Consider the following 23,268-nt stretch of genomic DNA (forward strand, 5'->3'; position numbering starts at 1 on the left):
CTTTTGTGGTTTGATGAAAGTTATACAACTAGTTTGATCAAGTTATGCTCCATATTTACTTATTAACACTATACCAAATTTCGAATAACTCTTCGGTTTTTCCATACATTTCTGGCTGAGCTAACCTATAAATGCACTGTTTGAAGTATGTTAAAACAGCCAAATATTACATTACATTATTACTGTAAATATTACATGCCAATATTTACAGATCATGATTTGCAATACTCCGAAAATTACTAGTAAGTACTGTATTGTATCAGTAGTTTTGTTGTACTGTAATTAATAAAATATTATTAAGTACACTGTAAACACAAGTTACAACTGCTTACAGTTACGAAATTCTTTCTAACGCAAGTGAGTCAAAACTCCAAAGCTCCCTGAGTGAACATTTATATAGAACCACAACAGTAACTGACAAAAGCCAAACCTAATGTTAAAGACAGGAAGATGTGCTTGTTCTTAATTCAACAAATACCAATCACTAAGCCAGTTCAACAACGGAATTCCACGATATTTCTTGCAAGTCCACAGGAAGCGTTACTAAATAAAATACTCAACAAAAATTCAATCAAGTGTCAAGTGTAGTAAAATCCGAATGATCTCGTCCACTTTCACTTCTGTTGCTTTTAACGAAGTTTAACGACTTCCCAACAAAAAACAATGTGAAGTTAGGTAATTTATGATCGGGATCGGCGACGACGAGGCGATCGGCTCCGAGACCTAGAACGCCTAAAAACATAACAATGAAAATCTTTTACGTGCGGTTTTCATGCGCGAAGTAATACCGAGGAGACCGAGGTGGCGGCGAACGATTTCGCTGGGTAAGGCTGAAGTCCACTCGAATACGACGATCATCCAAAACCATTCCGTTGGCCCCATCACGAGCCTTTAACAAGAAAACGCAAAATTTAATCTGTAAAACTGTCGGCTAATGCATACTGAAAGCAGCATCTTTAGCTTACAGCTTTCGCATCTTCCAAGTGCGCGAAATATACAAAACCAAACCCTCTTGAACGACCAGTCTGCGAAATGAATACCGTTAAACAATCAGCACGGTCAGTACGATCACAGAAAAATCGCACACTACAGCTATTGCACTATCGTACCTTATGATCGTGAATCAACTGGACGTTATCCAAAAGCCCGTATTTGTCGAATTCATCTCGCAAATCCTTTTCCCGAGTGCGGGTACTCAAACCGAAAACGCCAATGCATTTACTTGGCTTCGGGTTATCCTAAATTGTATAAACACGCTGTTTCTTGAAACAGTAGACCAGGATGGTGCGGAATACACGCGGTGCACGAAGTATACTATTTCTTATTGCTTGCATACGCATTACAATACAGTATTTATCGAATCGCACATACCCTTTCGGAATACCGCCCATATCGCGGGCGCGGCGGAGGGCTGCGGCTACGACGCACAGGACTCCGTCGGCGCGGGCTTCGGCTACGCCGACGCTTCTCCGAGCGGCCATTACGATCGCGATCTCGATGACGACTTCTGTCAAAAAAAACTAGAAACTGATCTTCTGACGAAATAAAATATTCTTGCAGCGCAGCGTCACGATAACTTACCCACTACGCGAACGACGCGGACTATCATCCGATCTGCGCCGAACACAAACAACCATCAATGCAAAAACTAAAAAAACAATTTCAGTAGTCTCACCTAGTGCGCTTTCCTTTGCGCGGCGAAGGGGAAGGTGTGTGACTACGACTCTTTCGTACAGGACTATCCTTACGGCGTCTGCGCTTCGGGCTCTCCTCTCTAAAAAGCACAACAAAGCGTCACCAGCGGTGGAAAAAGCCGGGGTAACAATGGCCACCCACCTGGGATTTCCTTTCTTAATGTCAACATCCACACGACGGCGTGAGTCATTTTCACTGCGGGCCGATCCTACCGACTCCGAGCGTCCACTGGGCGAACTGGTCTGATTGCGCACCAGTCGGCCATTGTCGTGTTCATGTCGTTCGTCCCCGTTATTTGTGGATTCATCAATGATCTGGTCCACTTCCTGATCTCCACTGCCCATCGTATCATCGCCTCTTTCCTGCAATGCCAAAACAGGGAATCAGAAAGTACCAACTAGACTGAGATTCGCGTCGACGCAGTACGTCATATGCATGCAAGACTCATAGATCCATGGATACTATATTGTCACAGTAACAATTTCGATACTATGAAGTATCAACCATAAAGGCATAAACAAACCATTAATTCACCGTCGGCTTCGTGGTAACCCAGGGCGACAGTACTTACTAACACTCGAAATAAGCGAAAGCGCTTTTTCATAATAACACCGCACTATGAAAAAATTAATAAAAACTTCCAATAGGTAATCCGTAATCGTGAATCGTCTAATACTTTATATCGACTTTTTATTACGAGTAGTTACAGTAGTAACTTAAAATTAAACCAGCTGCCGCAGTTAACTTCCAATAGCCAGTATTTCCGCAACACTGACTGTCTGACGGTATGAAACATGCAGAAAATCAGGTAAAAAAGACCATTTTTCTCCAGATTTATAAGCAGCAAGCTATTCAATTTTTAAATGACTCATAAATATGTCTAAGGCAGGATTCGATAGAAAAATTACGGGCAATATCGAAAACAAAATCACAAAATTAACATATTCATACCGCTTCATCGGGAAGAACTGTTTTCACTGAATGAATTTGCTTTGACTGTGACGGTCACTCTTCTGTTCGTTTCGTTCGTTCAGTTTGCTTTCATTTTCGTGTTCTTCCCTCTTATCTTTTCTGCGATTTCTGACGTAACATACCTCCAAGGACTCCATAACTGGAAGCAAAGGATCTGCGTGCAGCTTACCCTTTATTGGCAAAAACAGCTGAAAAGGCACAAAGGAAAACAATTACTGTAACAAAAACCTGACGGCTAAATCAGGTGAAATTCTCCACAGGTAAGATAGTCCGCGGCAAACTCAAACAATACCGGAATCGTAGTCGTTGCCAAGGCACCTCATTAAAGGGTTTTTATCGAAAGCGCAGTCCCACGGAAACAACAATCACAATTCTACAGCAATGATGAACACACTGCGGCTTGCATTCACGAAACTTTACACACAAAAATTGTACCAACTCAAATCCGATTTGAAGCTCACACGTTGGGACAAACAACTGACCAGACTGAAAGTTTCGATCAAAACGATCTTGGAGAGTTCGCGCTAAATCAGCTAAATGAGAAGTGTTTCGATTTAAAATCGAAAATTCCAAATGGAAAAATCGTTGGTTGTTAGTTCGCACCAGCCGCTTTCAGACTAAAATTTTTGGGCGGGCCATTTTTGTCATTGGTGCGCGAAAAACAGACGCTAATTATGATTGGCTAACCAAGCCATCGCCTGCGGTAGCGGCGCTCTTTGACAGTAGAAAAGGACTAGTTAACGTTAACAAAACCAGTAAATGCCAGCGACTGAAATTAAAACTTTAACCTTGACAGTTATGGATTTCTAATTTTTATTCTATACTTGAATTAATAAAAAAATATTGAGAAAAGAAAAGGAACGGAGGATTCGCAGCCGGCAGCTCCCTGCCAAAATGTTGAGCTGTTTTCAAAGACAGAGCCCAAGGGTTTCACCGTTCCTGACGGCAGTCTTATAATACTTACGTACTGCATGTGTTTGAAAATCTGGAGAGGCGGCCGAGCAAGGAAACACTTTTTTGTGGCCCTAAAAATTAAGTTTGGATTCCTTTCTCATAATTGTCAGGTTTGTTCTATACGGGAGAAAAGTTCTGTTTACTCGTTAAAACTCATTCTTAGTTTTCTGCTTTTTAGAGGTTTTGAAAAGGAACCGAAACGGGAAACGCGGAGAATAAGGTGAAAATACGAACTAGGAAGGTTATTGTAAGTACTTATAAGATTATGAATAAATTTTTAACTATTTGTTAGCTAGTTGAATAGTTAATATAATATTTTCAACATTTCATGGATTTACGATTTCTATGGTTTGCCGCTTGATATCGTAGGATTTGCTGGTATGCTGTTATACATTCCATTAAAAGTGACGTACTTTAGATTATAGCTTGAATATTGCTGCTGAGCAGATGGGGTCTTGCAGTCTTGCTGCTCTGGATCTTGCACTCTTGCTGCTTTCCCTTTGTAAAACGGTCCATTAATTTCATTCCATCGTTACAACTTGATGTCGTGAAGTGTTCCTCGTTTGTTGTCTTTTTGAATCTTGGATTGTTGATCTATTTCACTCTTTCGCAGGCTGAAGTTTGCAGAAGACACTAGTATCAGCCACAGCTACAATGTTTGAGAAATTCTCGTACTTCGGAATCGGAGAGTATCCCCCGGAATACGTCCGAAAAGTGCATGGCCCGTATGATCCTTCGCGGTATTACGGAAAGCGTGAGTACAGTACAATGCACCTGCCCGACACAATATTTCTGAAACGATTACCAAGATCGTTGCGATATTTTAAGAAACGATTATCGGATGACGCAAAGGTTCATTTCGCTGTGATGTTTGTAGCTGACATGCCACTGGCACAGGTGAAACTTAGCGAACTGCCAGCATGGTTTGGTCGGCGCAGTTTTCATCCGTTTGCCATTGGGAGAGCGCTTTCCCGCGGTAAGCTGCTAATTAAAAGGTGTATTATAAGTGTGAGATGTTGGGTGACTTACGATTGTTCTCTTATTTGTTATCTGTAATACTTGCTTTCTTGTTGTAGCATACTGGCGCTGGCAGCGGAAGTACATCCATGTGCGTTATGGCACGGCCGCCCCGCTGCTGCAGTTCGTTGTAGCCGTCAGCGCCTTTTCGTACCTCCTAACCTATAAGTCACTACGTGAGTGTAAAATACTCCAATTCAATTAGTATAATATTTACAGAATATACGTAAATAAATTAGTACAATATTCATGCACTCATACCGCATGAGTTTAAAATTTCTTTCAGGACACCATAACCATGCCAAATATCACTGAAGGTCGAACATTAATTGGCCGATGGAGAGTTGTGAAGATTTGTTTATGTGCAGTGAGGTGCTTGACCAATCATGGAAGTTTAAAATTATAAGATTCGCGGGGTTTTGTGTCCAAGCCCCAAAGTGTGTTTAGACAGTGTGTTGATTTTTGGATTTTGGCTTTATGAGTTGAATAAAACCACCAAAGCATATGCGTTACAAATCTGGTTGGTTGTTCCGTTTATCGGTAACTCAAGTGGTTTACCTTTACGGTTAATGGAGCCCGAAATCTTTTGGACATTATTAAAAGTCATTTTTACCATCTTGGTTTCCTTAGTAATGTTGTTTGGTTTTGGCGGTTTTGCTGAAGTTCGAGCACATTAATGATGTACCTGCCCTGCAATGGTAGATCCAGTGATCAGTGACATTACGCTGTAATTGCTTTACAAAAAAACAGAATGCCCTTCTTTAGATTTCGCAAAGCACAATTTGCAGTGATTTTGCACTCGCAGTACGCGCTTTAGGTTAGCAATAGTTTCTTACCGTTTTACTGCTTGAGTATATTCCGGGTATTTGCTTTTCTAATTACCCCGGTAAATACAACCGGCTGCCGGCATCAGTCCTTTGCAGTTTGCGGGAGTAGCAACGGCACGAAGGCTCGAAGTAAATTATTACCTAACGTTTTATTAATAAGTGGCACAGAATACAAATCAGTACACATATATGAGCAAACCAAACAGGAAGCAGCCACACAAAACTTAATAATTATAACAATGTCAGAAGGAGCTCATTTTTAACTTGTTTACTCCATCCGTTGTTCTCACAACTGAAGCCGCATTGAGCCAATAATGATATGATGGATGACCTTCCACTTGGTCCCGGCTTGAACCACAGGTGACAGGTCCACAACACCCAAAAGAGCTTGAACTCAAAGTACTTCAATGTAATTAATTTACTTTATTATCATGATGAGCAGTCACACCCAGATACTAAAACACTAATTTTGCCCGAATGGGCATAAAGCAGAGTATAGCGTAGATTCACTGTAGAATCGGTCCTATGCACTATGTACAATACAATCGTGCAAATCCATTATCTTCTTCCCTAATGACCAGTATCACTTGCTCCTCTCAGTCCTCTGGAGTCTAAATGAAAATTTATGTGTCCGGCAGCTGTCAGAATAGCAAGGAAGTTTGACTGAGAATCCACTTAACGCAGGGAACACTGTCAAGAATCCAAGATTTACCGGTTAGTTATTTTGGTATACTTTCTGTACTCGTACTGGTACTAACATTACCGTACTTGTATTAGTACAAACTGTACTCGTACAGTCGTACAATATCATGGTGAACTATAAGGGGGGATCCATAAATTACGTACGCAGCGAACCAGGGAGGGAGGGGTCCAAAAAGCGTGACAAGCTGTGACGGCCTCGACGAACCCAGGGGGGAGGGGGTGGTCAGCTCCATATATTACGATTGAACGAACCAGGGGGGAGGGGTCAAGCAAATGTGACGGACCGCTACGAAGGGGGAGGGAGGGGTGAAAAAATCGTGGTTTTCTGCGTACGTAATTTATGGATGCCCCCTAAACCTAAATTCAACTTAGTACTTACTTAATACTGTAATGATCGCAAAACTCATCAGTATTCTGGATAGAATGCACCGGCTGTTCTTTGTTCTTCGACATTAGTTATTCGGGCTGTTCAAGGCAGTTTTCGGACTTGTTGCAGACTTGCAGCATAATATCATTCTTCTTAAGTTGCTCTGGTTCATCGTCTGTCGGCTTTCTGCCAAATTCGCCTTTACTGTTTCTCGCATTACTCTGACTTGACAGTTGACAGGTAATTCGACAGTAGTTTAATATGTGGTGTGGTTGCGGTCATTTCTTTGTCAGAAATTCCAGTGATCTAAAAAATTAGTCGCACTATCTTGCCACTTGCCAGCGTAACGATTCGGTTTGTCAAAAAAGTGCAATAGCTTTTTATTTCAGTTATGGCTGATAATGCTCAGATGGAAATGATGGCAGCCATGATGCGCTTGAAAAACGAAGTCGACGAAAAGGTAAGTTCGTCTCTTATAACATTCCATAGCTTCGCTCACTGTTCAAGAGTCAGGGCTGCCAAAATTAAAGAATCCCCACAGTGAAGTAAATCACTTCTTGGATATGTTTCTGCGCTTTCTCCTATTGTATCACTCGTCACTCGTTGAGCCATTGCTAGTCGCTTTTTTATGAATGCTGTTATCTTTCAGAGGAAGACCACACCCAAATCGGAGCTGAAATGTATCAATTGCCACCACCATCCAACTGTCTTCCACAACGAAAACGCTCGAAAGGAGTTCGAGGAAATTTCGCAGATATGCGGTGCTTGTTGGGAAGTGATCACGCTGGAGCCTGACGCGACGAAGAGCGACATCGAAGCGGCTGAAAACATTCTCAAACTGCAGAATCGCACCTTCCACTACAAGCCGCGCGGATGGACTTGTTTGACGTGCAAGAAGCGACTGAATCACCAGTTCATGCAGGATAAATGCGACTGTATTTCATCTTGAGGATTATTTCTTCGATACGGGTTAGCCGGAGGCCCGGAACCATGATTTGTACTGGGATTCATCGTTCCAAGTTTCTGACTCATTTTCAGCATTCTTTTCCTACAGTGTTTTTCTGCTATCCCTCTTTTTTGTAGTCATGCGGTAATTGTAGAACGTGCAATAGCCTGAATGGAGTAGAGCTTGCTTACAATTAGGCAAATAGAAGTTCAGTTGACTTTTGAACCAACGAACTTTGCCAAATGGACTTTCGTTTTGTACCAAATCTTGAGCTTTAAAATCTCGTCGGAAGTTGTATTATATTCTTACAATAATTATAAAAATCAGGCGCATAATTTTTTACCGTTTCTGCTTAAGTGTCACAGTAATGTCACTAATGTGTAAGTTTATATGTCTATTAGAGCAAGGAAATTTTAGTAAGCCATGAAATTTACTCCCCATTTTCCACAAATACTTTTACTTCGTAACTCATTTGTGAAGCTGCAGATTATACAGGAATGCTAGTAAATCAGCCAGGAACAAATTCCCGTCTTGCGTACATCACAAAAACATTCACCAGTAAATTCAGGACACATGCGCATCGGATGTTAGGCCTACTTAGCGGAAAACTGAATACAACTACAGTTAAGCAACAGCTCCACGGAAATATGCAAGAAAACCTCCGATTTCCGCTGTACACGACCTGTGATGAACACAAACCGAAGGGTTTATATGTCTTTATCAATACGATATGCACCGAGAAAAACTATGAAAGGGCTGAATCGGTTGCGACATTTCCATTCTTCGTGCGCGGTCCAAATATTCCATGGCCATTTCGTCGTTTCCCTTCTCGAAATACAATTCGCCTAGAGCTGCCCAGGCTTCAAAGCAAGTGGAGTCGCCCTGCAAGGCTTCCCTAAAGTGCCGCTCAGCCTCATCATCGTATCCTTCCTTTCGCAACATCCAGCCGATCTGGATATGCGACGGTGCATGCCACGGATTCACAGCGAGGGCGTTTTCGAAAAACCGCCGTGCTTCCGCGCATGGTCCCTTTGTTCTCAACAACACACTTCCCTGTAAGTAGAAAACGAGAAACGAAGGTGGACCCGCCATAGCAGCCTCCGACAAACAGTCAACTGCATTATCCGGCTGATCCAGTGACAAATACAACTCTGCCATCAGAACCCATATATGCAGCTGACTGGAAAATGCACGCTGTGCGTTGGCCTTTGCCAGATAACTTCCAGTGGTAGATGCCATTTCGGAAATAGTACCCTCACCACGCGGTAACGTCATGCCCGATTCGGCCCGATATGAAAGCGTATCGGCGCGGTCAACACTTCCTCCTCCCGGTCCGGAAGGGGAAATTTTTGGATTGGCTACAGTCAGACTGTTGTTGGGAAAAGTCAACGGAAGCGGGGAAAATTGAGCATTATACGCCAAGGGAGATACTGGATACGGCACTTCGGGACTAGTTGTGCGCATTCGTTCCCTTTCAGCCTCTCGCAGGTCCTTTTCATACACGGCCTTCCAAGACCACAATAAATGCCGACAAGATTTCAAGGCGTTTTCTGCACCTTGAATTTTCGCCTGCAGTCGTATTTTGGTTAATTCGATTTCCACGTCTTCGGAGAATTCTATTTCACATTTCTCCAGGACCGATAAAGCGTCTTCATAACGATGAGAGCATGACAGTATGAGAGCCAACAAATGATGAGCCGGCAGGTAATCCATATTCATTCTCAGGCACTTTTTAATCTGGCGAAATGCATCATCCATCCTACGATCCATACAGTACTCCAGAGCCAAATGGTAATGAATCAAGTAATCACCGGGATCTTCAGCCTCCGCCTGAAGGAGATAACTAATCGCTTTACCTCGCGCCAGGGCTTCCTGCTCGATATCACGGGCTCTCAGGGCTTTCAGCGAATGCGCCACTCCCAGCACCATACGAGCTCGCCCAGTATGCCGTGATTTCTCGGGCAATTTCGCCATTTCTTCGGCATAAAAAATTCCCCGGTCCAACAATGATAAATTATCTAAACAGATTTTTGACGCGAAAACTAATAGTGTTCGGTCTTTTGGCATGAACCGAAAAAACTGTTCAATAACATGAAGCGCCTTGCCGAAATCATTTTTCACAATCAGACTCATAGCGAACTGCCGCCAGATGTGCTGTGAATTTGGGCAGGATTTCGCCGCTCGTTCCAAAAACGGTATTCCCAACGAAATGTGGTGCAGTCGGCTGAAGGCAATTGTTCCTAGGTCACCCACTGCCGTGGCACTCATCAGTACCAATTTTTTCGAAATCGGATCTTCCAATGGGCGACTGGCCAAATCACGAACGATTATGGCTTCGCAGATATACAGAAGCAGTACAATCTCTTCTAATATGGCCAACGGGATGAAACTGCCGTTGAGGAGGTACTTTTTGGGACGAGGAGCGGCGGATGTACCGGCAGCACCCGTTGAATATTTGCGCTCAGTGGAACGGGGCCCAATATAATGAATGCCCAGATAGCCCCGCAGCAGCATCTCCAATAACTGGCGGGCCAATGTTAGCCGCACTTTGCGGGTGCTGGGGCTCTCCATAGCCCGCAGTGACTCTCGGAAGCGAATCAGTGCATTGGACAACATTCCATGTTTTGCGTACATATTGGGCGTTCTTTTCAGTGCACTTTCCAGAAGATCACCGAGCTGAAATGGTGTCAGATCACCGGTAAGGCCGAGCGATTCCCGCACGGAGATATCCATTTGTCCGCAGGACAAGCTCAGATCATTGGCAATCTCGAAATTGCTCATTATACGCTCCACTTCTTCTCGCTTCACTTTACCGTTGGTCGTCAGCGCTGTCGCATTCTTCCACAAACAACACCCTTTCAAGCAAAACCCTTCGGCTATAGTTTTCAGGTTGCGCCGATTGGTCTCATGGGAAATGTCGATGTCGCTAATGTATCCTTTATCCAGGCTGATATTACACTGCTTGAAATCATCCAGTAGGAAGTACGTTTTCCCCAGAAGAAACCATCCCAAGCGTACCGTCTCCGTCTGCAGTAAACAAAAAACAAACCATGTCAGAACATTGCAATAATAATAGGAGAACGCCAAAACTATGTTGGCAAAGAGTAACCCTTACAGGCAACGGAGTTTTTAGCAACTGTGTGAAGAGATTCTTCACTTCAACTAAAGCTTTTTTAGACTCATCCGGAACCACAGTCAACTGCTGCGCGCGGAGGAAATCCACAATTTGCTCTAATCTCGCTTCGGCTTGATAGAAGCTCACAACAGGATCTGCAGCAAACAGTAGCGATAAACCAACAACTTTATTACATATTAGAAATAACAGAAATTAACACCAAACGCAGTGCAGTTCTAACTATTACGAACCGAAGGATGAGTGGTGTGCCTTTTGATTTTCCGACGCCAATTCCAAAATCCTGTCCCACAGTCCTTCCTGGCGCAGTTTCTCCAGCTCCGCACGAATTGGTGATTTTATGGTTGTCAGTGGTATATCCGTGCGAGCGTTGGCAGGCTGCACGGGAGGAGGCATTTGTGGAAATGGACACTTCAGATCATCAGCAATCCTCAATTACTCTCCGTCCGGTGCCATCCAGCAGCATGCCACAAGAGTGAAAAACATCACGCAGGCTCATTAGTGAACTGCAAAGGGACAATCTCTCTTGGATTTAGATTTCAGCGAATCAAATCGCGCGTAACCCGCGAAGAAAAGCAGGTTTGTTGAATACAAGAGTAACAAGAACACAAGACAAAAAACAATCCGGCCGAACGAATCAATAAAGGCAAATGAAATGCTCATATAAAAATTTCAAACAAAATTTTAATTAGGGAACCAGCATCGATAGTTTTATACCTAATTTATAATTTAAAGCTACCAATAAAACATCAGCAACCTTATCAGAATTCACAGTTGACAATTCATAACCGAAAATTAAAGTGATAATTCTAAGCAGTGCTACAGGCTTAAACTGAGACACTCACCATTAATCAACATCACCTGTATAAATTCCGAATTACCCAAGGAGAATATGAGATACAATTAAAACGCATAAGTAACGGCATCGAATTTAAGTAATCTTCAGTTCCGTCCGAACAGTGCAGGCCCTGGCGATGACTTGGAGCCTGGAAGGTAAGTGCGTACTGTAAGTACATTATAATACACTCGGGCCTCCGCTGCTACCCAAACAGGGAACATTCGCCCGCGTGTACCGCAGGCAGGATCGGAAACTGGGAGAGTGGGAATGTTATAAAAGTAACCGCCTCTTGGCGCAGCAAGCACTTGCACTTGAATGAATCAAAAAGAATCGTTTAATGGTTCGTATTGAGTCTATTGATGAATACGCCATTAATCACAAATTTTTGTTAATTTTTCATTTTAGATAATTTGATTTTTAACTATTATGGACAACAGATTTACCCGGCTTCAGTTTTTTTAGTCTATGGATCGTCGATAACTCCTTACTCCTTCATCCTTGTAAGTCGGAAGTCAAAACCATCATACTACGCGTACATGATAATTATGGTCGAATTAAGTACAGTGCTGTTGCAGTGACTGAATCCTATAGAAGTACTGATTTTGCTGCTTGCAACGTAGTTTTTGCACTGTGACCATAACAGCGTGCCCGATTAATAATTCAAATTAGACAAGGTGTTTATATGAAGTATTTGCGAAAACAAAGTCGAGGAAATCTTTGAACTCCTGATTTATCTGCATGCAGCATATTTTTAAACTGGGCGTTTGATGTAAACAGGTTTTCGGTTCGCGCTACTTGCTCCGTGAACACTGAACTAGACAGTTTCATGGCTCCAAAGCATTTCCAGTTTTTTGCCAGAACTGTTTTAGTACGGGACGGAAAAGTTGATGAGGCCGTGCGCGCTTTAAACAGGTCAGTAAGTGGACATTACTTGCTAGGAATGTCTTTACAGCGATTTTTATGGATAGAGTTCTTGGGCACGAGAAAATCTTCGACCTGGTACGCAGAAAACGCTATTACGAGAAGCCCTGGCAGACTCGTCAGCGCTTGTGTTTCGAGTCATGCAAACGGATATACAATGATGACATGTCGAGGAAAATAGAATTCCTTATGCGAAAAAATCGAGTGGATCCTTGGGTTGGGCGTGGATGATGTTTGACATTGTGTGTTGTCACTGTTATGATTGTTTTATTGTCCGACTAATAACGCGATTGCGGTGTTGAAGTGTATGTACATTACGTACGTTTTCCCGGCAGATGATGCAGAATCGTTGCCGTTCTCCGTTACTGGAGTAGACTTCTTTGACGCCATAAATAACTTCTAACCAGTAAGTTTACTACAGTAGATAAGTACGATATATTCATTGTCCGTTCAATACGACATGAGGATTTTCGTGACTGCATGCTAGTACAGTCTTGTACAAACAGTACAATCACAAAGACTTAGTGACAAAAAAACTGTCATCTCAGTATGCTTGTGATGAAAAAGATTTAAAGGTTTTATTCGTTGTATAAACTGCAGATTACTTAATAAGAAAGAGCACGTACATAAACTTTTATCTAAAAATTACCACATCCATCTTAACACTGGTGATAATTAAGGTACAAAACCCGTAACCCTGCACGTTAATAACCTGAATGCGTCTGCATCGAACTCAGCATTTACAACAAAAGAATTAAGTAATGTGGACGTCACACTCGCAAAGTAAATTCGCTGGCAACAATCTTTGCTGGTTGGAGGGAACTCAGGGCCTGCCGGCCGGGTTCACCTGCGAACATACCCAACGCGTAAGAAATCAGTTCAGCAAGGTCAATTTAATTCCTACAGAAAACGCAGTAAATATTATGGAGCGGATATTGGGAAGTTTTACCACAGTAGTTCTATTACTGCACTGCTCACCTAGAGATACCAACACTTCCTTGGCCTCGTCCTTCACAGAACTGGAGGAATCAAACTCGATCACATGAATCAGTTCTTCCACACACTCTGTGGCTTTCAGTACGCCCAATGCGCGGCATGCGCCCCGGCGGATTTCCGTGCGATCGTCTTCCAGTGCAGTAGAATATGTTCGTAACATCCAGTTGCGTAAAGAAAGCTCACCGTGGCTCGTCATAAGAAAATCACCTACAAAGTGATACCATTTAGAGATTATCCAACAAAAAAATACAAGCACCGTTGTAACTCACGAGCAGCAGCTTGAACATCCTGATTGTCGTTCAGTAAACACACTGCAATCTGCACCGCGTATGCAGCATCCACTGGTCGGCCTCGTAAGCTGCGTAATGTTTCCACTACTTCATTGATGTCCTTGCTTTGCAATGAACCAAGCACTTTCACTACCAATTAACACACAAAACACGCGTTCTGAGACCATTGATTAATTAATTTTACTTTCGTTCAAATTGCTACTCCTAAAAATATTCAAATGGCCCGCTATTAAATATGACCCCCATCTTAAATAACTTTTCCCAAAACTGATTTTCTCTCGGCTTTTTTGGATGTACTGGTCTACTGATACAGCAAAACGTAGTCTAAAGTCTAAACATCACATATTACATGGTTAACCATTTTTTGAAATTGGTCAAATTGCGTCGTCAGCGGTGAAAGCACTATGACCAGGCCATATGAGGCACTGCACTACAGCCGCCATGGCTAATAGTCAGCCATGTTTTGTGCGAATCATTTCTCATCACGCACTCACACTAGGCACAAGGAAACGCTTCAACATTTTGTTTTCTATTACGCTACGAAAGTACTTTCTATTTTAAAGCCAAAAAATCAAATTTTAAACAACAATACCAAAAAAGCCGGAAAGAAATCATTTTCAGGGAAACAAATTCAAGGTGGGGCACTGAAAGGAATATGGTCTATTCACCACAGCGGGCTCGAATCACGAATGGTTTTATGATTCACCAATTTTCTGAAACAGTTTACTATCATCATCGGATACATACGGTCGTTGCAAAACTTCAGCAACAGAGCCTCCACATCCCAGTGGTTATCCGCTTTTAGGAAAAAAAGAAAATGAAAGACGGTGACAATGGTTGACGGATCGTAGGCCGGCCTGTCTAACATCTGGCAAATTAACAACTCCAGCACTATAAACATAGAAAACGATCGATGTTTCCGGTGCCTATCTAACATGAGTCAGTAACCTCACAAAGTTCAAATTGTATCACATAATCACTCACCGTCCTGACGCTCGGTCTCAGTAAACGTTTTCAGGAAATGAACGTAGCGCGCCTTGAGCTGCGTAACAACAGAGTCGGCAGATGTGTTCAAGTAGTGCCCACCGGCACATTGTTCCCACAACAGATGCAAGCGCTGTTTTTCGGTTATGTCACGCATTAATGTTGTAAAATCATCCAGAATAACCGGATCTGCAATTAGCTTGACGAAAATTTCCAAAATATCCGTCTGGGTCTGTAAATGACGAATTGCACGATTCTCCCCATATTTCAGCGGTCCGGAAGATCCAAGAGACTAATAAAAACCCGAAAGTAGACCTATGTTCGCACTTTAATGAGCAGCAAAAACCAATTCATGCTTACTTCAAGAAGAGTATCACAGTATAAGAGATGTTGAATAAGAGCCAAATCTATTTGCTCGCATCCGGATGAGGCGTTCCTCAGTGGGGACAATTTCTCGTCGGAACTTTTTAGATTATGTTCAAGAGATTCGATTCCAGAGTCAACTGTTTTCGATTTATGCCCTTCTGTATCTCTTTGGATGTCCGCGTTTTTTTGCCGTATTCCAGAAGACAATTTTCGGTCAACGGTTCTATAATCCAGCAACATAATCACTCCCAAGGTATCTCTACCAGATTAATTACTTACGTAATTTAAAATATGAAAGTAATCGACAACTAACGCTGGAATAACTGTTTGTGGTCAAAATCACTCAAAGTTTTTTAATATAGAGCTATGTCGTAAATTCTGATAATATTTAAAAATTAAAGATCCGGTCGACATACAAATATATAATCAAAGTATTAAATTTCGCAGTCAGCAGTTATTGTCTGTTATCTGTATTATCCCGAAATCATCATTATGCTATATTAAAGTAGCGAAATTTTAAAAGCCTATCAAATGCATCCATAATGCATAGCGCTTACCCGATATCAGAATCTTCCACATCATTTAAAAAATCAAAACAGTCCAGCGCACTTTCCACGGAAATACTCAGATTAGACCCTCTCGAAAAATGTCCGTTCTGCTCCGCTGGCTACATCGCAATACATAACGGTCCAATTTCTCACCATTCACTCAGTATGTATCAAGCACATCAACATACCAGAAGCATTTTCTCGATCCGTAAAATCTGTTCTTCCAGTTTACTGAGCTGTGGATAATGATCGCGAAACTCTTCCAGCGCAGTCATCACGGAACGAATCACAGTTTCAAGACTATTATGGCCAGACACTACTGACATGTTGGATGGACTAGAACTGCCATTACGGCTTCCCTCAGTTTTCGGGGAAGTAGAAGAACGCCGATCACTGCAAATACTCATGGTGCTGCACACTGAGTCACGTTGAGATAAGGCCTATAAAACCAAAGATCTAAAACTGAAACGATCAAGGCATAAAAAACAACAATAAACATGCCTGCTTCATGCTGGCGCTATGCAGACTTGGTAGCCGATCGCTGCTGGCAAAACTATTGACAGTTGACAGAGGTTTTTTCAGCTTGAAAGGCTCGGACGAAGCCTTCAGCATCCACGGACTCCATATGAAATCGTCAGCAACGCCATCCAATGGGCTGCAACAGCCGTATAATGCATTGCAAAATTACCAAATTCGCTATAACTTCAATTATCAAATCACGGAACGCTGCATGAGCAGTATGAATTAAATGCATGTGTATGCTCACTAAGCATAAATACGCGTTAAATCACTTTCGGAATAAACAGGTAAATAAAACATCTAACCATACGTATGCACTAAACTCACTTCCATGTTATAACGAGATTCAACTTGAGAGAACCATTGGAATTAAGACTAATGGTCATAATCTGGTGATGGGCGCTAAACAGATCCTTCGTCTCGCAATGTTTATTGCCCACAATGACACGATTTCCCAGTGTCCTAACTTCAGATGCCTGGTTTCAAGAAACGATGACAAGTAAACAATTTTTACATGCTTGTATAGTAATTGTAAGAGAACAAGACCGGCGCACCTTCACGTGAAGTATGTCCCCCAGTAAACTCTTAAAAATGACTGACTCGTGGTCCCATGTTTGCGTAGCGTCTTTATTAACCGTGCCGCGACTTTTCCACTTTTGCGGGCCATGCCGAATAATGATCTCGAATACATCACCCGGACAAAGGCGTGCAAAACCGGCGATGCCTAACAAATGCAAAAAAATTAAGCAGAGCTCGATGCAGTATACCAGTATCTTCTTATTAAAAAGCAAAATTTAGAACCAAAATTTTAGTCGAAAACCATTAAGTTAATACGTGCATATTTTTTTATGTTCAAATTTTAACTGTGAAGCAGTGTGCCCGCGCTTGAATTTTATTATTTTGATGGACATATTAATGATACTACGCAAGAATGATTTTGTAACAACATTTGCGTTTAAAATGTTACTTGTGACGCAAGTAACATATTATTGCAATACAAATAATGTAACATGTTATTACATTATTTTATCGGAAAATCGTAAAACGCAAATGTTTTTACAAAATCATCTGCTCAGCCAAAGTTGAAATATGTGAGGAAGTCCGAGAATAATTTATTTCTTTACCTTTTAGAACGTTTATGGAAAGCAACAATTTATGGAAAGCAACAGTCGTTGTGCATTTCAGACGCCATGCCAAGCAACAATGGCATGGCGTCTAAATGCAGACAGGCAGACTGTACTTTCTCACTGATACTGGTACATGCCTTTCATCCGCATTTCCAGGCTACCCATCATCTGCTCCAGCTGCGCCTCCAGAGCGCACATGTTCTGCGTGCATTCCTTATATCCGGCTTTGACTTTTCCCAAAGCACTGTCGCGCTCTTTTCCGGTTGACAGTCGGTATGCCTGCGCCATGCTTCGCACACCTATTCATAAAGCAAAACAAATAGGTACAGCATACATAATGGGCAAACATCAACATACTCTGAAGCAAACGGCACTGTAATATAACGTACCTTCTCGTAGTTTGCATTGAACCACGTAATTTTCGCTTAGCTCTTCCAGCTGCGAAACCACACAACCACAGATTGTTACATTCGTATAAGAAACTTTAACTATTCCTTATCAAAACTAACCAATACTATGCTTATACTAAAAGCTTTGAATGTGCTCATTCGAAAGAATGCTCAATCGAACTGTTTTACCTACTGTAACCAATTTCTGGAGATAATCATAGGATGATCGCATACCATTTTACAAATGGGTGCGAGGTTATAGAAAGAGCCTATTACAATCAAGGTGGTTATATCTCAAACCTCAACCATTTATCAGAATGTTTTCATAATCAAAATTCAGTCTAATGTCAGCATTTAGCGGATCAAAGAAAAAAACGTATGATTAATTTACTGCTCAATTCAAGTGTCACGCACGTCATCTCCTAGACTCACCTTGCTCAATTGCAGTTCCAGCCGTTTCAGATATCGATCAGCTGCTTTCAGTTGCTGCAATTAACCCATATTACTAACCCAATTAACCAGTCATACTTTGCTTACACACATGTGCACAACATATTCATCGCCGCTGACTTACTTGAGAATTCTGGATGCATATCCGTTCGTTTCCGCTCGTCAGTCCCTTCATATCGTCGTTGGTTAATAAAATGCACTCTCTAAACACGGATAAGGAATTTTTACAGCACAATAATTCCAAGCAGTCAACAAAGATATAATAGCGGCTTACTTCAAACCCGACCGCAATGAATCGATGATCGTTAATGCGCGAGTAGGTCGAGGCGTTTTAGGTGCTTTAACACTCTTCATTCTCTTATCCGCAGCACGATGTGCCAAAACACGATAATCTTGTCCTAATACCGTCGTTGTCGACTGCTGATTCATTGATTCCTTGCGCGATAAAGAACGGTTGAGAAATCCTGCAAAGGATCGGCTTCGCGATACACCGTTTCCTTCAGGAAGTTCAGGGAATTTTAAACGGCGACGGTCTGTCAGGGAGGACATTGCGGTTATAATCGTTCCTCATGGACCCTGACTGTTGTCAATCTATAATCACCAACATTATAAGTACACCCGTTTCAGCGATGCAAATTACTAGTATATCGCTGGAGTTCCGGGAATCACTCGGCAAAAAACAATTGACTCCTTCACTTGACCCCCACGGCTAATAACCGAAACTGAGCATGTCCAAGCATTTTCCGCATCGGCTACAGGGATATACAGCATGTTCTGATAGTGACATAACCAAGATAACAAATCCAATGTATGCACAAAAATGGACAAAACGAATGCTCGTGCCAAAATCAAGTGCAGTTACCTGCAGCAAATGACTACCATATTTCAGCTACATCACAAATAAAGTATCAGTTAAGGGGGTTCAAAACGACAAGCTGTTCGTATGATTATCTTCAGCTACGGTAGTTTTGATCAACAATTTCTACTACCGATAACATCGCAAGTTCATAACCAAATCCTATATTACCTCGTCTACAGTTGGCGCGTAATGTGACTGACGAACAGGAAATCGCGAATACTGAAAAAACTACAACTGACCAGGCTTCGAAGGCGAAAACGAACAATAACTAATCATACTATTAATAAAAAAGTAAAACCAGAATCATGAGTGAGCTGCATTAACAGATCTAGAGCTCGGCAACGTGGGCATCAAAATCTGCAACCCTCGGGGTATCCACGGCAAACGGCATAATATCTACGTCAAACGGCATAACTGGTTCCACCAAACGGATATTCTACACTTGCTGCGAATCAGGCTCCACTAGCCACAAGCCTTGGTGATCGAGACAAATTAAGAATAACTGTGATGAAATTATGAAAGACAACAGTCAATATAAAAATGTCAAAAAAATGTTTTCAAAAAGCCACACTATTAAAAGTTTTTGAAACGTATTGAGACTGGCAGTAGGCGATGGAGAGAAACACTGTTTGAACAATACGCAAAGGCCAAAACAACACCCGCTTAAAATTCGGTATGTACGTAGTTACACTTTCAGAACTTCGTACTCTTATATCTGTGATCAACTTTATTGGCAATAGCCACCCGATTAACAATAACTGCAAGCGCTGGTACACTACTTACAGTTAATAGTTAAAAATTAAACATGATTCTATATAAGCGCCGCAAGTGCCATAACTATTTCAACCAGAAAGCGGATTCAGAGGATCTACAGCCGCCTATCAGAAATCGATTGTAACAATTAATACTTACGTCACTCGCTGACAGAATATGTTCAGACACTATTTGAGAACCGAGTTTCCAGACATATTAAAACTCCATAAATTTTATGCATTCCAAACCTTTACCATGCAGCAGACAAAGGACGTATCCATGCTCACAAGCAGCTTGTTGTAATACATTTATTATCAAATTACTTAACGAAAGCAACAGACGCCGGTCGCTATGTCCAGGAGGAAAGCGAAATCATTCCATATGCATAAACAATTAAAAGCAACAGGTGCCTAAGGAGAAGAATCGCATTCTGAATGATAAAACACTCCAGACTGGCGCGTGTTCCTCGGACGAGCGTTCTTACCGGAAATGGTCATTTACAGCAGCAGTCGAACCTCGCCAGAGGGTAAACTGACCCTACTCTCTAGTAAACGCATCGTTAACCAAGACGAACTCGCAATATGCACAACAGCCCCGCTGCACAATCGTAAAAGCTACTGGCCTAATCTCGATCACTTTGCACAAACGTAGTATGATCAATCATAATTCGTAAATATTGCAAGCTGACCGGAGGAAGAGTTCATGGGGAATTACTAATCGCTCGAAAGTCAAGTGTGTGCATTTTCGAACCAATGCGCAGATTGGTATCACATTACACTTACGATGTTAGGACACTTGTAATAGTGATGATATTAATACGGTGCTGCAGTGAGGAATCAGGCATGTATTACCATGTCTACGACACTACGAGTATATGAAAAAGTAGTTAGTACTTTAATTTTACACTTGCTCCACTAACATAATCAAAGGAAAATACTGACAATCCACTATCTAAATACCAACAATTTAAAATACTTGAAACAATCCAAATTAATCACGAAAAACAGCCTGCTACATAAACTGCTTTACATAATCCAGCTGTAACATTAAACGTTAGGTACCGAATAGGACGTGACCAAATTTTGCACGAAACCGGTTTCAGAATCATATAGCTACGTATACTGGACCTATGTACAGTAATACCTGTTATAGTACCAACGAAGCGCAATTGTAATGTGTACCATCTTTATCCGACTGAGCAGACATCTACGCATACCACACTATGGTACAATTCATACTTCATACCGCTAGAGAGCAATTTCAAAAAGTAAACACAGATTTAAGACGACGGATGCCGACACCTTGATATTCAAAATAGCATTCGTCGGTCTTTGTCTTCACAAGGTGACAACCAGATACATAACGCCTGTAATGACAACAAATGTCCATTCAGAGGATTCACAGCATTAACTTATGTCCCAGCAAAAATGCGCAATCACAAGGATGCATGTGACTGCGAGCACGTATGTAAGTAATTAATAAGGGTAAGTTTAATTTAGTATTTACACACAAGCAAACCGAGAAAAGGTTCAATTCCAGAAAGTTAGAAGAAAATTTATCCATTAATCATTCTTGCAGTTTTACTTCTCTGATTTTTTAACCCAATAAATTATGGTATTAATTCTGGTTCCTCAACCTCTGCCTAATAAACACCAGCGAAGACTTTCGTAAAGACGGCATAGGTATTCAAAACTAAAAGATTTCCCATCGAATGTCTCGAAACAAACGCTAAAAATTTAGTTCAAGCTAAACCATTATTTTCTTTTCAGTGAGGAGCAGTGACCACAGCACACTGCAAACGATAAAAAGTACCTATTTGGTCAAGATATTTCTATCATACTTTTCCACGTTTTTTTACAGTAAAAAGGCAGTGTATTAAGTGCGTAGTTCATATCTGATGGAACTGCGATTTCAGTTGAAATTTAAATCATAGTTATTATCCATAAAAATTATAGCTCAGGCCGTTTTTAACGTAACAACTTGGTAAATTCATAAATAACCTTGCAAAATTCACTAACTAGTTAGCGCAGACCTTACAGCTTACAGGTTGGCAGCAAACTACAACGTACTACGTAGTAAATGAGGTAAGTAGTAAGTAATACTCGTACATGCTTCAAATTCACTGGCGCTTACCGCAACTAAAAGATCGGGCGTTCTTCATCCAGCAATCCAGATTTAGTGTTTTACAAACTACTGTAATCTGACAACGTGGAAAACAGATCAAAGCGCCGATGAAAAGCTTTTGAAAATTTAAGTTATAAAAAGCTGTTTAACACGTAAAGGAGACCCAGTACATAATTACACATACAGTATAGGTAAAATAACGTTTTTCAGCTTTTGGGTTGGCTGGTCGGGAATGATTAGTACCCGATGTTGTTTTTCTTGGCAGCTCTGCTGTGATTTTGTTATTGATGGCTTGAATAAAGATGCGGATTGGTAAAATAACGCTTCAGCGGAAAGAACGAGTAAAACGTAAAAGTAACATGCCGCGCTGTAATAGTAACATTTGCAGTAAATTATCAATTATGGCCCATATCAGTTCATCTTCTCACAAGGATCATATTGCGATTAACAAATCCACACGAGAGCATTTCTTTTCAGAAACTGGATTCGCATGAAGTATACAATATCATAAAAAGGTGGCAAGTTCGAATATAGAATAGTGAAGGAAAAAATTAAAATCTGAAGCGCTTCAGTGTTCTGTTCACACAAACAGTGACAATACCCCAATGCCTTACCTTAAGAAGAACGGTACCCGGAGGGGCTTTCAAATCCGCCCTGTAGGGACGAAATTGTACAGTCTGGCACGGCTGAGTGGCACGGATGAGCTGACTGGAGAGTACCGAGCAAAATTCTACGTTCAACTTTTTTCTCCCCAGTCATAAATAATCAAGATCTAAATGGAGTTCCAGCTGTCCAGTTTTCAGAACGACAAGTGTTAAGGACTTGTGATTATTAAAGCAGCGGTTGAGGCGTTATCAAATCCAAAACGGGCACTCAAACATCATTACTTGGGACATTTGGACTCATTCCTTCCATAAACTGAGATGTAAACCGTAAAGCATCCTTCAACTTTCACGAACATCTGAGATGAACACCATCTTATCTGCTCATGAAAAGCAGGTCACAATGAGAAAAAAGTATATGAATAACGGCTAACCAGAAAACGTAAACACTTAAAACAAAAGTATCAACGTCCACAAGCAATCCATCAAACGATCTTCTCCGTTTTTTTGAAAAGTTTGTCTCGGAACTGAGACTCATTGCGAAAGGGGATACTTACTAAATTAATACTTGTACAATACAGACCAGGACTTACAGTACTACTTATTACAACATGGTAGTCGCAGTGATTACCACTCGAAATCACAGTTCGTGCCATCGTGTGTTGTGGCGAAGTCAGTATGGGAACAGAGCACGTACGTTCTACGTAGTAGTGTAGGTGAATACGTATCCGCCTACACTACTACGTAGTACGTACTAGTATACTAGGCGTGCTGCGCGTATGCGCAAGTGCGGAAGTACGAGTATTTTACTTGTGGTGTGCGCTGTTGTAGACAGCCCGTTAGCAGCTGGCAGCAACCCTCCCAAATGGGCGTAGCTTCGTTTGTTGTC

General features: G+C 41.6%; 5 protein-coding genes across 10 annotated transcripts; 2 read left to right on the top strand and 3 right to left on the bottom strand.

The window, feature by feature from the left end:
- Window positions 1-377: 377 nt before the first annotated feature.
- Window positions 378-3,243, bottom strand: LOC129590444 (transformer-2 protein homolog alpha-like). 3 transcript variants are annotated; one of them, XM_055485683.1, is made up of 10 exons: window positions 2,960-3,243; window positions 2,790-2,855; window positions 1,837-2,057; window positions 1,676-1,774; window positions 1,582-1,614; window positions 1,372-1,507; window positions 1,110-1,238; window positions 966-1,025; window positions 789-889; window positions 378-732 (listed from the first exon to the last, which is right to left on the bottom strand). In XM_055485683.1, exons 2-10 carry the CDS (start codon window positions 2,802-2,804, stop codon window positions 681-683), a joined length of 846 nt encoding a protein of 281 aa, XP_055341658.1. In that variant the 5' UTR covers window positions 2,805-2,855; window positions 2,960-3,243; the 3' UTR covers window positions 378-680. The 3 variants fall into 3 exon arrangements, with proteins under 3 accessions (XP_055341658.1, XP_055341667.1, XP_055341674.1); XM_055485692.1 differs by having other exon boundaries at window positions 2,647-2,855; XM_055485699.1 differs by lacking the exon at window positions 2,960-3,243 and having other exon boundaries at window positions 2,647-2,933.
- A 376-nt stretch (window positions 3,244-3,619) lies between these two features.
- LOC129590465 (putative ATP synthase subunit f, mitochondrial) lies at window positions 3,620-5,145 on the top strand. 2 transcript variants are annotated; one of them, XM_055485721.1, is made up of 6 exons: window positions 3,620-3,731; window positions 3,800-3,841; window positions 4,235-4,375; window positions 4,499-4,597; window positions 4,698-4,814; window positions 4,925-5,145. In XM_055485721.1, the coding sequence occupies exons 3-6, from the start codon at window positions 4,276-4,278 to the stop codon at window positions 4,951-4,953; spliced, it is 345 nt and encodes a 114-aa protein (XP_055341696.1). In that variant the 5' UTR covers window positions 3,620-3,731; window positions 3,800-3,841; window positions 4,235-4,275; the 3' UTR covers window positions 4,954-5,145. The 2 variants fall into 2 exon arrangements, with proteins under 2 accessions (XP_055341696.1, XP_055341686.1); XM_055485711.1 differs by having other exon boundaries at window positions 3,641-3,731; window positions 3,800-3,868.
- Window positions 5,146-6,555: 1,410 nt separating this feature from the next.
- On the top strand, window positions 6,556-7,824 carry LOC129588362 (uncharacterized). The gene is made up of 3 exons (XM_055482549.1): window positions 6,556-6,774; window positions 6,924-6,994; window positions 7,184-7,824. Exons 2-3 carry the CDS (start codon window positions 6,926-6,928, stop codon window positions 7,481-7,483), a joined length of 369 nt encoding a protein of 122 aa, XP_055338524.1. The 5' UTR covers window positions 6,556-6,774; window positions 6,924-6,925; the 3' UTR covers window positions 7,484-7,824.
- A 106-nt stretch (window positions 7,825-7,930) lies between these two features.
- Window positions 7,931-11,690, bottom strand: LOC129582048 (tetratricopeptide repeat protein 7B-like). 2 transcript variants are annotated; one of them, XM_055473443.1, is made up of 4 exons: window positions 11,475-11,690; window positions 10,847-11,119; window positions 10,596-10,750; window positions 7,931-10,507 (listed from the first exon to the last, which is right to left on the bottom strand). In XM_055473443.1, the coding sequence occupies exons 2-4, from the start codon at window positions 11,007-11,009 to the stop codon at window positions 8,201-8,203; spliced, it is 2,625 nt and encodes an 874-aa protein (XP_055329418.1). In that variant the 5' UTR covers window positions 11,010-11,119; window positions 11,475-11,690; the 3' UTR covers window positions 7,931-8,200. The 2 variants fall into 2 exon arrangements, with proteins under 2 accessions (XP_055329418.1, XP_055329409.1); XM_055473434.1 differs by having other exon boundaries at window positions 11,459-11,690.
- A 1,246-nt stretch (window positions 11,691-12,936) lies between these two features.
- Window positions 12,937-22,952, bottom strand: LOC129582058 (rho family-interacting cell polarization regulator 2-like). 2 transcript variants are annotated; one of them, XM_055473455.1, is made up of 17 exons: window positions 22,392-22,952; window positions 18,316-18,632; window positions 18,166-18,244; window positions 18,024-18,077; window positions 17,592-17,640; window positions 17,340-17,501; window positions 16,630-16,799; window positions 16,403-16,551; window positions 16,058-16,211; window positions 15,745-15,996; window positions 15,566-15,675; window positions 15,003-15,231; window positions 14,643-14,934; window positions 14,406-14,549; window positions 13,638-13,787; window positions 13,351-13,575; window positions 12,937-13,219 (listed from the first exon to the last, which is right to left on the bottom strand). In XM_055473455.1, exons 2-17 carry the CDS (start codon window positions 18,588-18,590, stop codon window positions 13,143-13,145), a joined length of 2,571 nt encoding a protein of 856 aa, XP_055329430.1. In that variant the 5' UTR covers window positions 18,591-18,632; window positions 22,392-22,952; the 3' UTR covers window positions 12,937-13,142. The 2 variants fall into 2 exon arrangements, with proteins under 2 accessions (XP_055329430.1, XP_055329438.1); XM_055473463.1 differs by lacking the exon at window positions 22,392-22,952 and adding an exon at window positions 19,069-19,669.
- Between the last annotated feature and the right edge of the window lie 316 nt (window positions 22,953-23,268).

Source organism: Paramacrobiotus metropolitanus, unplaced genomic scaffold, assembly GCF_019649055.1.
Source record: "Paramacrobiotus metropolitanus isolate TYO unplaced genomic scaffold, Prichtersi_v1.0 Parri_scaffold0000002, whole genome shotgun sequence".
NCBI classification, from domain to species: domain Eukaryota; kingdom Metazoa; phylum Tardigrada; class Eutardigrada; order Parachela; family Macrobiotidae; genus Paramacrobiotus; species Paramacrobiotus metropolitanus.